The 17,589-nt window shown below is 34.1% G+C and overlaps 1 protein-coding gene across 1 annotated transcript; it reads right to left on the bottom strand.

Moving 5' to 3' along the window:
• Positions 1–10,310: 10,310 nt before the first annotated feature.
• On the bottom strand, positions 10,311–11,160 carry LOC134276266 (uncharacterized). Its single transcript, XM_062758524.1, has 3 exons — positions 10,996–11,160; positions 10,595–10,738; positions 10,311–10,460 (listed from the first exon to the last, which is right to left on the bottom strand). Exons 1-3 carry the CDS (start codon positions 11,128–11,130, stop codon positions 10,311–10,313), a joined length of 429 nt encoding a protein of 142 aa, XP_062614508.1. The 5' UTR covers positions 11,131–11,160.
• Positions 11,161–17,589: the final 6,429 nt, after the last annotated feature.

The raw sequence follows: 17,589 nt of genomic DNA, 5'->3' as shown, positions 1-17,589 counted from the left end.
TATGGGATAAATCCCACATTTATAAAGAGATGGGAGATTATTTTCTATAAACAAGTATATGGGAGATTTTGTCCCATTATAAAGCATTTATGGGATTTTTAAACTTCTATGGGAGAAAAAATCCCACAGAATACCCTTTTCTCCCACAGAATAATGGTGGGATATTGGTTAGGAGAAAAAATCCCACCATTATCCCATGGGATTTCTTGATTTCAGGTGTAATATCTTTTTACCTAGAAGATAATCAGGTGTAAATTTTGGTTCATGTGATAAGTTTTAAAAAATCCCATCAGATGACATAAATGATTTCCACATATCTTTGGAAAAGTGGTTGGCGAAACTCCGGACAAATGTCGTGTCCGGAGTTAAATGTCGCACTGTTCTTTTTTTTTTGCTGGACACGAGTACGTTATTATAAAGTTTTAAGGCATCTTATTATTTCAAAAGACAGTTGATTTAATTGTATTAAATAAGGGCAATGAGAATGTTTAAAATATTTATCAGCAGAACTGTGACACACCGTGTTACAGGGTGCACAGAAACGCTGACTTCAAAGACGCCGACAAGGTTCGAGGTCCACGCTAAAGCGTGGACTTGCGGTCCACGGGGCCCCGTGTTTTTTGCGGAAAACTCGTGGCCTGTACTGTACGTCAGGCAACAAGGTCCATTAACGCTTTTAATTTGTCTATGGGGATAAACACTTAAAACAGAGCCTCCAAAAGGCGGACACACCTATAATCAGCGTCCATGGAAGTTCTATTTTTCTTAAATAGTTCTTATGCCAAAGGAAAACCAGTAACTAAATGAATTTTCCCTAGCCTATGACAATAATATACGCGTTTAAGATAGAGAGATTCCGGGATTTTCACAAAACATGTGACTTTACCAAAATTCGACGTTGTCTAACAACTTGAAGATGAACAAATAAACAAAATATCCAGTAAAATCAGTAAAACTCCCACACAAAGGTTTATAAAAGATCAAGCAATCGTAATAATGACACAATTTTCGTTTTTATACCTTATATGGCGGTTTTATTCTTATTTCATGCATTAAAAATTAAAATGATAATAAACGCGTAATGTGTCCCCCGCATTTCCAAACAACCGTTTCTATGGTAACTGCCATAGAGTTACTATCATAAATATTTAAAATGTTTTTTATTTAAAATATTCAACAAGTTTCTATATTCTCATTTGTAATTTTCAACCAATATCAGTTAAAAATAAATAAAATATGAAGAAATTCCACGAACTTTTGGATCAACCCTCGTATGTAATGTGAAACAAGGGCTCCAAATGTGTTTTTCTAGTTTACATTTTTAAGAGGTCCAGTAAAACATGTAAATAAACCCGAATGAAGGACCATCAATGGTAACCTTTATGTTCAAATTGCACCTAGGAATTAAACAGTTTTCCTCAAAGGAAGTCAAAATACCGGTCCCCAGTTTAATTTTTCTGTACCTGACGACGCTGTTACATGTAAGCATAAAGAAATAAATGAAAGTTTGAAGAAAAGAAAGTTTACAGAGCATTGCCATCCCACACATTTGATAGATCATAGTCATTGGGTGAACTTTTTATGTAAAAAATACATGAAAAAATAAACGGAAGATTGTACAATTTCAGATACATCATGGAAAGTGATCCGATATTCATCAATGTCTTTCAGATGAGTATGCTGAGATTTTCTTGTCTCGGGAACAAAGATCTAAGATACTCAGTACGTGTAAAGGGTTAAGGTAACAGAAAACACTTTGATTGTTTGAAAATATAACAAATACGTATTACGTTTTTTTTTATATTTAGATGACCTTTTGAATTTTTATAAAGAAAGAACTCGTATTCAATAACAATTGTATACAATGAAAATAACCTACACCGACTTTTAAAATAATGTATTGCGTAGCGCAAATTCGCTGAAGAAAATGAAATGGCAGATGCCCAATCAATAATTTTTGAAGAAAAACAATATTCTATTGCAGATTCAATAATAAAATTCTATGAGTCCAAATGGAAACAATACGTTTTTGTAGAAAAAGACAAATACACAACAAAACCGCGGCGCTTATAGAGTGCTAATAAATTAAGAACATGAAACTGTTTTAATTTGACAGCATCAAAATCAAATAGAAAACGTAACATACCATACGACGTACACTATCGTTTTATCTAATTGTTTGTTTATTGTTAAACGTCCCTCTCGAGAATATTTCATTCACATGAAGACGCCTACTACTGTATACACGGAAATTTTCGACCCCTTATTTGGGCGAATAAAAAACGGTGCGAATTCAAATGATACAGTATACTATCTTAAACAAAACTCTGACAGGGCGAATTTAAAAGTTGGCAAAATTGTTTGCTAGTGTGAAAGGGCGAAAATAACACGGGGAGAAAATAACCCTGTTTACAGTACCAATTTAGGTGGACGGTAAGTAAGGAGAGTTGATCTCGATAGTAAGCAAATCCTGAAGGTTGGAAGCCTACTGCACATGCTCAAATTAATCTCTTTCAACAAGACTCTTGACTGCCTCCATAAACCCTGATGAGCAGATTCTGGTCAAACTTACGAAAGCCCAGAAGGCTCATTCGAGATTCAAGGTTCGAAATACGAGATTCGAAATTCAAGTTTCGAGATTCAAGATCCAGATTTAACCAATCAAAAGCTCTCAAAAGGCTCATTCGAGATTCAAGGTTCGAAATACAAGATTCGAAATTCGAGTTTCGAGATTCAAGATGCAGATTAACCAATCAAAAGCGGGTTCAAGATTTGATTACTCCCCTTTATTATGATTTTACTATCAAGGAATCGTTTAATATATAAATAACAAATAAGTCATTTAATAAAATTACAATGCAAGAAGGAGTGTTATTTATATAAGATTTAAATTTAAATAATCATTGGATTTTTGATCAGCAAGATATACTTCAATTTATATTATAGTTTTTTAAATATTAAATAAAATACATAATTATATCAGGAATATATATATATATATATATATATATATATATATATATATAATAAAAAACTTTAAAACACTTTTCGAAATATTTCAGCCGTGTCACCGGCCTTCATCAGTCGTGTTTATTTAAATGCATAGCAACTCAACAGTATTATGACGTCACAATGAACATAGAAATTGAGAGGCAACGTCATGCACTAAAATTGCGCCAAAAACATCTGAAAATATTGTGAGAGTAAAAATTGTACTTGTGTATCAACATTTTTATCATACAGAATAAAATACTAGAATACGGGGTATATTTAAAAGATGATTTTAAAGTATATATAAAAGTATATCTCTAAAAATAAGTATCACAATGTCACACAAATGTTCATAAATCAAATTCAAAGACAGAAGTGTTCCCTTTTGTTAATACCAAATGGTATATAAGTGTTCAACTTTTTCTTCCAAAGATTTTCTCTATATTTGCGGTAAATGTCATTCTTATACAGTTTTTCAATGCCTATTATATTATAATCTTCTACTGTATGTACATCTGAATTAAAATGAGTAGCCACAGGATCATTTGTTTCTCTTCTAATTAAAGACAAATTCAACACATGTCTTTGATATAAACTGTCACCAGTTTCTCCCACATACACTATTTTGTCACACTTTTTACAAAAAATTCCATAAACAACATTCCTTGATTTACAATTAATATAATTTTTGACTTGAAAAGTGCATCCGTTATTATCTTCAAACTGGCTGGTTTTCACAACAAATTTACACAAAATACATTTTTTAGCACCACATGGCTCACATAAATTTCCTTTTTTAAAAAATAAATTGTTGTGTTTTTTATACACTAAAATGTCTTTCAAATTTTTGTCTCTTTTATAGGCAACGATTGGGGTCTTTTTGAACGCGAGCTTCAGGCGATCGGAATTTTCAAGAATTTTTTGTCTTTTCTTCAAAATGCTATGAATATTCGGTAATCCTTTTGAATAGGTCAACACAAGGGGAACACGGTCACATCGCGTTTTATTTTTTCTATAATTTAGTAGATCCGAGCGATTGAGTTTGTCAACTTTCGTTAGTTGTTTTTCTACTTCGTTGCTAGAATATCCTCGTTTTCGCAAGTTCTTTTTAACTTTATCACGTTGGCTTTGATAGTTTTCCTCTGTGGAGCAAATACGACGTGCTCTAAGACCAAGGCCGTACGGAATTGAACTTTTTGTAGATTCGGGATGGCTGGAGGTTTTGTTAAGGTACATATGTTTGTCAGTTGGTTTGCTGTAAAGATCTGTTGTGAGAAATCCGTTATCCAGAGAAATAGAAACATTAAGGAAGTCTATTTTTGTTTTTGAAAAACGCAGGTCAAGCTGAATGTTGGGGTGAATATTATTTGCAGTCATATGGAAATCATGTAGTTCTTCTTCTGTTCCCATCCAGATCCCAAAAATATCGTCAATGTATCTTAGATAAAAAAGAGGTTGTTGTTTACAAATCGCCAAAAGAATATTTTCCCATTCCCCCATGTATACACATGCATAGTTTCGTCCCAGTTTAGATCCTATAGCAGTACCTTCGGTTTGGATATAATGTTTATTGTTGAAACTAAAATTATTGTTATCCAGGACAGCATCCATCATTTCTAGAATACTGTCAGTATCTACTTCTTTTTTCTGTCGTTCTTCTAGAATTCTTTTAATTACTTCCCTTGCTTCCTTCCTTGGTATACTAGGATACAGTGATGTTTCTATTTCTCTGGATAACGGATTTCTCACAACAGATCTTTACAGCAAACCAACTGACAAACATATGTACCTTAACAAAACCTCCAGCCATCCCGAATCTACAAAAAGTTCAATTCCGTACGGCCTTGGTCTTAGAGCACGTCGTATTTGCTCCACAGAGGAAAACTATCAAAGCCAACGTGATAAAGTTAAAAAGAACTTGCGAAAACGAGGATATTCTAGCAACGAAGTAGAAAAACAACTAACGAAAGTTGACAAACTCAATCGCTCGGATCTACTAAATTATAGAAAAAATAAAACGCGATGTGACCGTGTTCCCCTTGTGTTGACCTATTCAAAAGGATTACCGAATATTCATAGCATTTTGAAGAAAAGACAAAAAATTCTTGAAAATTCCGATCGCCTGAAGCTCGCGTTCAAAAAGACCCCAATCGTTGCCTATAAAAGAGACAAAAATTTGAAAGACATTTTAGTGTATAAAAAACACAACAATTTATTTTTTAAAAAAGGAAATTTATGTGAGCCATGTGGTGCTAAAAAATGTATTTTGTGTAAATTTGTTGTGAAAACCAGCCAGTTTGAAGATAATAACGGATGCACTTTTCAAGTCAAAAATTATATTAATTGTAAATCAAGGAATGTTGTTTATGGAATTTTTTGTAAAAAGTGTGACAAAATAGTGTATGTGGGAGAAACTGGTGACAGTTTATATCAAAGACATGTGTTGAATTTGTCTTTAATTAGAAGAGAAACAAATGATCCTGTGGCTACTCATTTTAATTCAGATGTACATACAGTAGAAGATTATAATATAATAGGCATTGAAAAACTGTATAAGAATGACATTTACCGCAAATATAGAGAAAATCTTTGGAAGAAAAAGTTGAACACTTATATACCATTTGGTATTAACAAAAGGGAACACTTCTGTCTTTGAATTTGATTTATGAACATTTGTGTGACATTGTGATACTTATTTTTAGAGATATACTTTTATATATACTTTAAAATCATCTTTTAAATATACCCCGTATTCTAGTATTTTATTCTGTATGATAAAAATGTTGATACACAAGTACAATTTTTACTCTCACAATATTTTCAGATGTTTTTGTCGCAATTTTAGTGCATGACGTTGCCTCTCAATTTCTATGTTCATTGTGACGTCATAATACTGTTGAGTTGCTATGCATTTAAATAAACACGACTGATGAAGGCCGGTGACACGGCTGAAATATTTCGAAAAGTGTTTTAAAGTTTTTTATTGTATTGACAAAAAGAGACTTTGGATATATATATATATATAAAATCCAAATTCAAATGATAAACTCAAACTTTTATCTAAAGCGCTTTCGCCCCATGCGGGCTCATCAGTAGATTTGAAATTGTAAACAAGTTACATTATGACGTCATTCTCGTGACGTTATGTAGGCAACGTTAAACATAATGACTGTGACGTAATAGTAATCACAGTTAAATGAGGCGCACAGATAAAGTTTTTCAGTTCATCTGATCAAAGTTAAGCGCCTATTATAAATGTACAATAATGGAGACATTTTATATAAAATGTACATAATAAAATAATTTGATATAAATTCCTTTTAACAGTTCAATTTTGGTTTAAACAGATTTATAAAATATTGTTCTTTGGCTTTCCGTAATTGTTCATTTTCCTCTTTTATTTTGTAAAAAGGAAATATATAAAAATGTCCTTTGCCACAAGAATCAAAGTGTTCACTACATGGCGTGTTTCGTATGGTCGGATCCTTAATCTGTTGTTTGTGCACGCGAACACGGTCGGCTAATTTGGTTCCGGTTTGTCCTATATAATTTTCCTCACATGTAGGACACGTCATACAGTATATAAGGTTTTTAGATTTACACGTCATAGAAGATTTAACGTCAAACTTCATTCCGATTTTAAAAATAATGGACCTTATTAAACCAAAGGATATACTACACAGCAGGCGTCAACCTCCCAGTTTGAAAAAGATTCTTACCACTGCCAAATTTACATCGAACCCCGAGAAACCGATGGTTTCTAAGTGCGAGGATCCACGATGCGGAACCTGTCAAGTTTTAAAAACCGGACAAACCATTATTTTTAAAAACGGAATGAAGTTTGACGTTAAATCTTCTATGACGTGTAAATCTAAAAACCTTATATACTGTATGACGTGTCCTACATGTGAGGAAAATTATATAGGACAAACCGGAACCAAATTAGCCGACCGTGTTCGCGTGCACAAACAACAGATTAAGGATCCGACCATACGAAACACGCCATGTAGTGAACACTTTGATTCTTGTGGCAAAGGACATTTTTATATATTTCCTTTTTACAAAATAAAAGAGGAAAATGAACAATTACGGAAAGCCAAAGAACAATATTTTATAAATCTGTTTAAACCAAAATTGAACTGTTAAAAGGAATTTATATCAAATTATTTTATTATGTACATTTTATATAAAATGTCTCCATTATTGTACATTTATAATAGGCGCTTAACTTTGATCAGATGAACTGAAAAACTTTATCTGTGCGCCTCATTTAACTGTGATTACTATTACGTCACAGTCATTATGTTTAACGTTGCCTACATAACGTCACGAGAATGACGTCATAATGTAACTTGTTTACAATTTCAAATCTACTGATGAGCCCGCATGGGGCGAAAGCGCTTTAGATAAAAGTTTGAGTTTATCATTTGAATTTGGATTTTATTTTATCCCTATACCAAGGAAAAATAATTTTTTGAATATATATATATATATATATATATATATATATATATATATATATATATATATATATATTTGTATTGTCTATTTTGTTTACGGGGTTGGTGACATATAAATAAAGTTATGGATACGTGGCAAGTGTCTAAAGGTTAACAATAACCCCACCCCTACCCACCCCGCCTGCCCATTTTTCCAAACACACTGAAAGGCTTGAAACTTGATAGACGACATAGTATCATAAAGAAAAATCGCGTTCGTTTTCCTGATAGAGGAAATACATAAAAATTAAGTATGTAATTACTTATATTTATCTAAGGCTTTGATTTCTTGAATTAATTAAAAATTATATCTACAATACAGCTTGGCGATATGAATTAAAATAAATGCGGCATCTATTTTATCTTATATCAAATAGTAGATGAGTCTAAATTAGATGCAGAACTATATAGCGTTATGGGGTTATATTTTAGTCTCTGACCATAGCTTTATGGCCAAAGACCAAAATATACCCTTATAAAACCTTATATAACGCTACAGTTCGATTCGGCAGTCAAGTCTCACTGCACAAATGTACCCTTTATAGATGTGATGAAATATATACCCTTAAATTATTGTGCAGTATAGACACGATTCATAATATTTCATGTCTAATTATAATTAAATGCAACTTTCTCCATCAAGAATGATCCGATGAAATAAAATTAGTTGACCTACTTGTTCGACAAGTCAACGATAAGACCATAATTATAATATTCCATATATACGTATATACTACTTTGTTAAATTAGAAAAATAAGATTATATATGTATTTTTCAAAATGTAATCCAAATTTTATTTTTATTTCGTTTTAATACATAAAACATTTTTTCTTGCATTATCATTTTAGCAAATGATCCATTTGTTATAAATATATTCAACGATTTCTTGATAGTAAAAACGTTACAAAGGGAAGTAATCAAAAGTTGAACCCGCTTTTGATTGGTTAGTTTGTATCTTGAATTTCGAAACTCGAATTTCGAATCTCGATTTCTGAATCTCGTATTTCGAAACTTGAATCTCGAATGAGCCTTCTGGGCTTTCGTAATACGACAAACTCCATCTTATACAGACTTACACTTGGATCATTGAGGCTGATAGTAGTTGGGCTCTTGACTACTTTCCCCTGGTTTTCTCCGAGTTCAAATCCATCATGGCCGAGTTGATATATCTCATATTCATATCTCAGCAAACCTGACAAGTCATCAGCCCAGCCATCCCATGTCATTGTTATGGTGGGCTGTAAACAACCAGTAATAGTTTGACAAGTGGTTACAACAAAAATTAGAAACAAATATTAGTAGGCCATGAAAAAAGGAAATTGTTTTGTGACAGGCCATAAAACTTAAATTAACATGTAAATTTTGTTTTTTCATATAATTTTTAATGTGTTAGGGCAAAAATAACAAGACAAAATTTCCAGAGCTTGATTATGAGAACTGGGCAGTACCTTGTTCTGTAAGGTCCACCACGGTGAGGAACTGAGGACATGAAGAGGAGGAAGCCACGCAGTGATAGGGGTTGACTAAGTCCCACTTGTACACGTATTCACGTTTATTGCTGGTTTGTTTCAGGGCATGATACTCAATCCTGTTCCCTGCCTCTCGGTTCATTATCTTTACATATCCTCCCAGTTTGGCTTCAATGTTGAATTTCACTCTATTGATAATAAAGAAAGATCATTATCTATATTATAACACAAAACATATATTATAGCATAAAACAAGAGCTTCAGTGGCCCATGGGCATTGACGGTCACCTGAGTATCACAAGTTCTCAGGTTATGGCCAATTTAGCTCTTTCTGAAACTACAAATTTAATCCTATCTGAAACTCTGGGAGAAAATTTGGACTCTTTTTACCCAACATTACCTTTATTACAGTAAATGTCCATTGAAAATATGGTTGGCCCCCCAATTTTTTTTACAGTATATGTATAGCAAGGAAATATAGGAAAAAATTGGAAGTGAAAGGAAGTTGGCTTGGAAAAAAGTTAGCCACTACTCCTGGACAAACATACAAGTTATTCCCAACAATATCTACAATTAAGTCATACACAATGTATACTGGTGCTTTTTCTGATACGCAGGGACCAACACTAATTAGTTGTTCCAGGCAACACCTATAATCAAAACATGATTGTATCCTACAGAATAAATCAACGATATGCTTATACATCTATCTCTACTACATGTAATACTATTTCAATTTTTCTTTGGATAGCAGAATTAAATCTGCTTCATGCATAATTTGCAATATCATGTAATTCATAAATTTGGTTAACTGGCAATATTACAATCTAAGAATCATACAATGATAAGTCATTTTCCTTCAATGTCCCTATTCTGACTTTAACATCCTTTAAATGGAGTAGGTAATGTTTTCAGGGTCTTGCTAATATGAATTTTTGTAGAAATAGTATTTCAAAGTACAACTGAAATAGTTCTGCTTGGTTACATACAACAGTAAAAAAAATCAAAATCAATTAAAAAAAAAAATATTGAGCTACCTTGATTTCTGAGTAACTGGATATGGGAAGTAGCCTGTACAATGCCGTATTTAAAATCTGTCACATAGTGGTTCTGTCCTGTGGGGTCAGGAGGGGGAGGGGTCTCTGTCAGGGTATATTTAGCATCCCACCTGGTATCAGCCTCATGCCAGATGACATTATTGGTCCATACAATAGGTTGTGGTGGACTGACGTTCGGATCCGATGGATTCATCAAGACACAATTTACCAGCATAAAATGTATATGTTATAATTTAATTTTGTACTAGTTTTTAAATCAAATATGAAGTGTTCAGCAATAATTTATTCAACATCAACATTTATATTCCTTTAAACAAATCATTCTTACTTGTGTCACAGTGAGTCCCTGTAAAGCCTTTGGTACACTGACACTGTGAGGCCAGCTCATCCTGACACGAGCCCGGGTAACACCTCGTACTATCTGATCTCCAGGAACAGGCCTCTGTATAATGAATCACAGAATTAATCCCTTCACTCATTACTTAATGATATATAAATACTTGTACTGTAATAGTTGAAACCGATAATTAACTTTTAAGATTTTGAAATTTTTTCTGTTTTTCAGTCAGAACTTACTTTGACACTGTTTTTTGTTACTAGGAGCTGATGTATACGCCCTCCAGTAAGGTTTAGAAACAATGTCTCCATCACAATACTCGCAAATGTTGTCACCTGCACTTGTACATCTACGGTGGTTGCAATTTGCAATTTGTGGACAAACTATGAAAACAAATTACTGAATGATCTGAACAATCATGAAATTACAAATAATGTTTTTGGCACCAATGTACCCATTGGCTCAAGGCTAATTACTTCAGAAAATTGAAAAGCTTTTAAATCATACATTACATTGGATGCCAAAAGTGTAAAAGATATCATACTCAAAATTGTAAATTAGATTCCAAAAGTGTAAAACATATCATACTCAAAATTGTAAATAAAATGATGCAGCAGACTGAAGAACTGACAAGTCTTACTTTCACACTTTGGACCTGTGGAGTAGAACCCATCGTTACAGTTAGTACAGGTCTCCGGGGAGGAGCATGTCCCCCCACTCTGAGTGACCACCACGCCCCCTCTCTTGATAATCCTATCACTGGAGTAGTGTACATTGCAGGCACCAGTAGGAGTTATTTTATTGTCACAAATTGCTGAAAAGGGAAATAGTCTAGAAATTTAAAACAAATGCATGGTCAGAAATCTACTTATTCAGTTGGTAAAAAAAAAAAAACAGTTTTAAATTGAAACGTTCAAACAGATCTTTTAAAAGTCAATGCAAATGACTAAAAACATGTAAAGAGATATATTTGTGAAGCAATTAACTGCCAATTTCCTGGAGATTGTTGTTAGAAATGCAGCGAATGCTACTATAAGAAAGATTTTGTCCTACCTAATGCTAAAACACAACTAAAAATATTTTCGAACGTATGAAGGGACTGGTATCCAAGGAAATTCATTTCCTTAGCAACGGGTTCATAAATCCTTATGAAAATCAATGATTTTTAGACACTTTTCTATGAATATGTTTTCTGAACGTGATAAGATAAGGTATTTTGGCTACTTTATTTGTTAAAAGATGGAATTACTTTATTCTCCAAAAATAGGAAAAACAAAATTTCTGTAGTGATATTGTTGCCATGACAATGGGAAAAGAACATGGCGTCAATGCTTATTAATTTTGAAAAAAATTACATATGTTTATCATTATATACACAAAATCTACAACCACTGCTGGAAAAATGAATGATGTGATCTTGTTAGAGGTTATCTATATGTCATATCTATACAATAAAATTTGCAGGCAACTTTAGTAGAAAAAAGTTACAAATGGTTAAAATGTGTGACAATCTGGCATTCATAAGCTTTTTTGAAGGGATGGGGGGTAATTTGAATACATGTACAGTCTCCATTAATTGGTCATATTGGTTCTGATCAAAGCATACTCATAATTTTACTATTGTTGATAAATAAATGTACATTCAATTTCAATAGGAATTTTTTATTCTTCACAAACGAAACTTGGAAAAGGAGGGGGGGGGGGGGGGTAGGAATCACCTTGTTCACCAATCCATATGTATGTAAAATTTTGCCTTGTCCATAACATTTCAATGAAGTTCCACCGAAAGTTCATACTTGATATAAAGATTGCTTGTGATCTAGAGATGTGTCAAAAACTTTACCCAAGGTCATGTGAACAAGTTCAAGGTCATTGGTAGAAGAATAGTGCAATCTTTGCCCATTCTGTAACATTCTAATGAAAAGACTTGAAGTTTCATTTCGGGGATTATTTTTGAGCTGTAGGTTTGTAATGACCTTGACCAAAGTTCATTTGGACATGTTTGACCTTGACTCAAGGACATAGCTTTTTCAAGGTCATTGCAGTAAAAGTGTACTATATGAGTTTGATACATTTACATATTTAACTTCGAATGAAGAGAAATTGGAAGTTTGTGCTTAACACAACGGTTTTACTACCTATGACTTGAGTATACATGTATGTTATAATCATTTTTGGTATGTATATCTGCACTAGCAAAATTTTAAAAAGGTTTTAAATTAATATTTGGACCTTTTTTGAAATAAAAAACATTTAATGCAATAGCAGGAGGGTGGGTATCATTTTTATACCCGCACTTTCTAAAGAAAGTTCGGGTATATTGTTGTTACTCATGTCCGTCCGTCCGTCCGTCTGTCACACTTTTCTTCCCTGAACTCCTCCTACATTTTACACAGTAGCTTAATCATCTTTTAAGAGATGGTTGGTGGTGTCATGTAGATGTGCAGTAAGGTTTCGGAATTTTGATTTTGCCCCGGGGGGTCAAATGGGGGTCGAAAAATGACGTTTTTTGTGCAAAAAGTCCCGTCTTCCCTGAACTCCTTCTACATTTTACTCAGCAGCCTAATCACCTTTTGGGGGATGATTGGTGGTGTCATGTAGATGTGCAGTAAGGTTTTGGAATTTTGATTTTGCCCCGGGGGGTCAAATGGGGGTCGAAAAATGACGTTTTTTATGCAAAAAGCCCTATCTTCTCTGAACTCCTCTTACATTTTACTTAGCAGCCTAATCATCTTTTGTTGGATGATTAGTGGTGTCATGTAGATGTGCAGTAAGGTTTCAAAATTTTGATTTTGCCCCGGGGGGTCAAATGGGGGTCGAAAAATGACGTTTTTTGTGCAAAAAGTCCCGTCTTCCCTGAACTCCTTCTACATTTTACTCAGCAGCCAAATCACCTTTTGGGGGATGGTTGGTGGTGTCATGTAGATGTGCAGTAAGGTTTCGGAATTTTAATTTTGCCCCGGGGGGTCAAATGGGGGTCGAAAAATGATGTTTTTTATGTTAAAAGACCCATATACCCTGAACTCCTCTTACATTTTACTTAGCAGCCTAATCATCTTTTGTGGGATGATTAGTGGTGACATGTAGATGTGCAGTAGGGTTTTGGAATTTAGATTTTGCCCCGGGGGGTCAAATGGGGGTCGAAAAATGACGTTTTTTGTGCAAAAAGTCCCATCTTCCCTGAACTCCTTCTACATTTTACTCAGCAGCCAAATCACCTTTTGGGGGATGGTTGGTGGTGTCATGTAGATGTGCAGTAAGGTTTCGGAATTTTAATTTTGCCCCGGGGGGTCAAATGGGGGTCGAAAAATGACGTTTTTTATGTAAAAAGACCTATCTTCCCTGAACTCCTCTTACATTTTACTTAGCAGCCTAATCATCTTTTGTTGGATGATTAGTGGTGTCATGTAGATGTGCAGTAAGGTTTCAGAATTTTGATTTTGACCCGGGGGTCAAATGGGGGTCAAAAAATGACGTTTTTTGTGCAAAAAGTCCCGTCTTCCCTGAACTCCTTCTACATTTTACTCAGCAGCCAAATCACCTTTTGGGGGATGGTTGGTGGTGTCATGTAGATGTGCAGTAAGGTTTCGGAATTTTAATTTTGTCCCGGGGGGTCAAATGGGGGTCGAAAAATGAGGTTTTTTATGTAAAAAGCCCCATATACCCTGAACTCCTCTTATATTTTACTTAGCAGCCTAATCATCTTTTGTGGGATGATTAGTGGTGACATGTAGATGTGCAGTAAGGTTTCGGAATTTAGATTTTGCCCCCGGGGGGTCAAATGGGGGTCGAAAATGACGTTTTTTGTGCAAAAAGTCCCGTCTTCCCTGAACTCCTTCTACATTTTACTCAGCAGCCTAATCACCTTTTGGGAGATGGTTGGTGGTGTCATGTACATGTGCAGTAAGGTTTCGGAATTAAGATTTTGCCCCAGGGGATCAAATGGGGGTCGAAAAATAACGTTTTTCATACAAAGAGCCCTGTTTTCCCTGAACTCCTCTTACATTTTACTCAGCAGCCTAATTATCTTTTGGGAGATGGTTGGTGGGGTCATGTAGATGTGCAGTAAGGTTTTGGAATTTAGATTTTGCCCCGGGGGGTCAAATGTGGGTTGAAAAATGACGTTTTTTGTGCAAAAAGCCCTGTCTTCCTTGAAGTCTTCCTTAATGTTACTCAGAAGCCTAATCATCTTTTAGGAGAGTTAAATATTTTGAAAATTATGTAAAACATCAACGTCAACAAAGGGGTATACACAGTCAAGGTGTCATTGTTTGTGAAAGGAACTTAATTAGTGGGGTAAGCTATGCCCTATCTTCTATGCAAAGGTTATGGCAAACAAAGTTCGAAAAAGCTATTTTTAGCATATAGTTCACAGTCAAGGTCACAAGGTCATTGACCTTGATGTCATTTGAAGAACTTAATTAGTGGGGTAAGCATACTAAATATGAAGTCCCTATCTTCTATGGTTCAAAGGTTATGGCAAAAAGTGGAAAAAGCTATTTTAAGTATAAAGGTCACAGTCAAGGTCACATGGTCATTGACCTTGGTGTTGTTTGAAAGAACTTTATTAGTGGAGTATGAAGTCCTTATCTCTTATGTTGTTTGAAAAAGAACATACTAAATATGAAGTCCTTATCTCTTATGGTTCAAAAGTTATGGCAAAAAGTGGTAAAAAGCTATTTTTAGCATATAGGTCACAGTCAAGGTCACAAGGTCATTGACCTTGATGTCATTTGAAGGAACTTAATTAGTGCAGTATGCATACCAAATATGAATTCCCCATCTTCTATGGTTCAAAGGTTATGGCAAAAAGTGGAAAAAGCTATTTTAAGTATAAAGGTCACAGTCAAGGTCACATGGTCATTGACCTTGGTGTTGTTTGAAAGAACCTTTTTAGTGGAGTATGCATACCAAATATAAAGTCCCTATCTCCTATGGTTCAAAAGTTATAACAAACAGTTGAAAAACCTATTTTTAGCATATAGGTCACAGTCAAGGTCAAAAGGTCATTGACCCTGATGTCATTTGAAAGAACTTTATTAGAGGAGTATGCATACTAATTATGAAGTCTCTATTTCTTATGGTTCAAAAGTTATGACAAACAGTTGAAAAACCTATCTTTAGCATATAGGTCACAGTCAACGTCACAAAGTCATTGACCTTGATGTCATTTGAAAGAACTTTATTAGAGGAGTATGCATACCAAATATGAAGTCTCTATCTCTTACGGTTCAAAAGTTTTGGCCAAGGTTAAAGTTGACAACAGACAAACAGATAAACAGACAAACAGACAAACAGACAGGACAAAAACAATATGCGCTTCGAAAAAATTCGGGCGCATAAAAAAACATCGCATACTGGGAAACACCTTGAATTCTTATGAGTAATTTATGTACATGTCAAATGTGAGAGTCATATCTCATCTCAATCAAAATGTTATAAGCAAATGCAACATTTTTGAAAAGTAGGTCAGGCTTGATCGCTTCAAGGTCAAGGTCACAGTGTAAAAGTCATGATTTATTTGGAAAGGTCTTATCACAGGTAATAATATACATGCATTATGATATGAATGTCCTAACTTTTCTCTTTCAAAATGATGAATTTATAACAATTTAATTTATTTGCATGTTGGTCAAACTTCTAGGTCACATGTAAAAAAAAAAAAAACCATGCCATTCTCACAGGTAAATATATATACTAATACATAAGTTTAATATGAATGTCTCTTCTCATTCAGTAGATATGACTGTGATAACCAAGGTTAAATTTATTGAGACAGATGGACTGAGTCTGACATACAAATGTACATATTTCTATATGAATTGGGTAAAATTGGCCCAGTGGTTCTAGAGAAGTTAAAAATGTAAAAAGTTTTCAGACAAACAGATGGACAACACGTCACGACAGACATTATATGCTAAGGAAACCAAAAAAGCTCAAATGAGTGTTTTGAAAGGGTTACAATATGGTTGGAGTATTTGAAAAGCTGTTTTTTTTCCTGCAGAGATATGCATGACCAACATATTCATGTTTTATATTTTCTTTAGTGATTTGTTTGTTTGTTGTGAATACATCTTCCCTCATATGGAGACACCACCAAATAATAATGAAGATAAGATGTGTTTGTGAAACACTGATGTCCCAGTATGGAAGCCTATGGCGAAGGTTGAAGTTTCTCAAATATATGTCAAAATCAAAGGTCAAGGTCAAAGGGTTCAAATTGTTAGTATCAGAAGAAAGTCTTGTCACAAGGAATGCACATGTGAAATAAAGAAATCCCTAGTAATTCCTGTTCAAAAGTTAATTGCCAAGGTTAATTTTTTTGTTTAAGTGGTTCAAACTCTAGGGTCAAGGTCAAACATATTTATACCTGTTGACAGTTCACAATGAATACAATATGTCATGATAAGTATGAAAGCCCTAGCACCTACTGATCAAAATTTAGGCAGAGTTTAAAGTTTGGTATTTTTCTTGTAAAAATGTGTATCCCATGTCAAGCGATCAGAGGTAAAAATTAATGGTACCCAAATAAAAGGTCTTATTAAATTGTCACAAGAAATAAACCTATAAAATGTGGAAGCTATTTGTATAGCCCATCCCACTTAAAACTTATGGGCAAGCTAGCTACCGGATTTAATTTCTGCAGACTTATAGACAGACATACTATAAACACAAGAAACAAAATATGTATAATAATTAGTCAAATGGAAATAAATATACTATTTAACTGGAATAACAAAATACATTGTTATTTCAGGGACAGGAAGTGGGTAGGAAGATTGGAATCCCCCCATCCCCCCCCCCCCCCATCTAGCATTTGCTTTGTTATTTAAACAAGACTATATACTGTAGCAAGTAAAAAATGACTCTTGACATCCTCTCCCTATAAACTTAGAAAACATTGACCTCACTATCATTGTTTTTTTATTTGTTTATTTGTTTTCATTTTTTTTCTCCTGCTTGTCACGAAATTCTGGGCTGGAATTTTTTGACTGAGATGTGAACCCCCCTCCCTACTCCGGAAAAAAATTCTGGATCTGCACCAGTAATTGGCAGTAACTGAATGTCACATCGACAACGGGAGATAACTTCACAATATGAAATTCGTCTAGTGTGGCATGCGATGATCTTTCACCCTTTTTAAACTTTAACCTAATAGTTTGGGTGTATTTTACCCCCCACTATACTAAAACTTCTACTTACCGACTCCCTGTGTCTCAACTTCATGAAATAT

Source organism: Saccostrea cucullata, unplaced genomic scaffold, assembly GCF_032062105.1.
Source record: "Saccostrea cucullata isolate Sc308-1 unplaced genomic scaffold, CSIRO_AGI_Scuc_v1 ctg6639, whole genome shotgun sequence".
NCBI lineage: Eukaryota > Metazoa > Mollusca > Bivalvia > Ostreida > Ostreidae > Saccostrea > Saccostrea cuccullata.
Note: the sequence above shows the minus strand (reverse complement) of the source record. Positions and strands in the feature narration are given on the sequence as shown.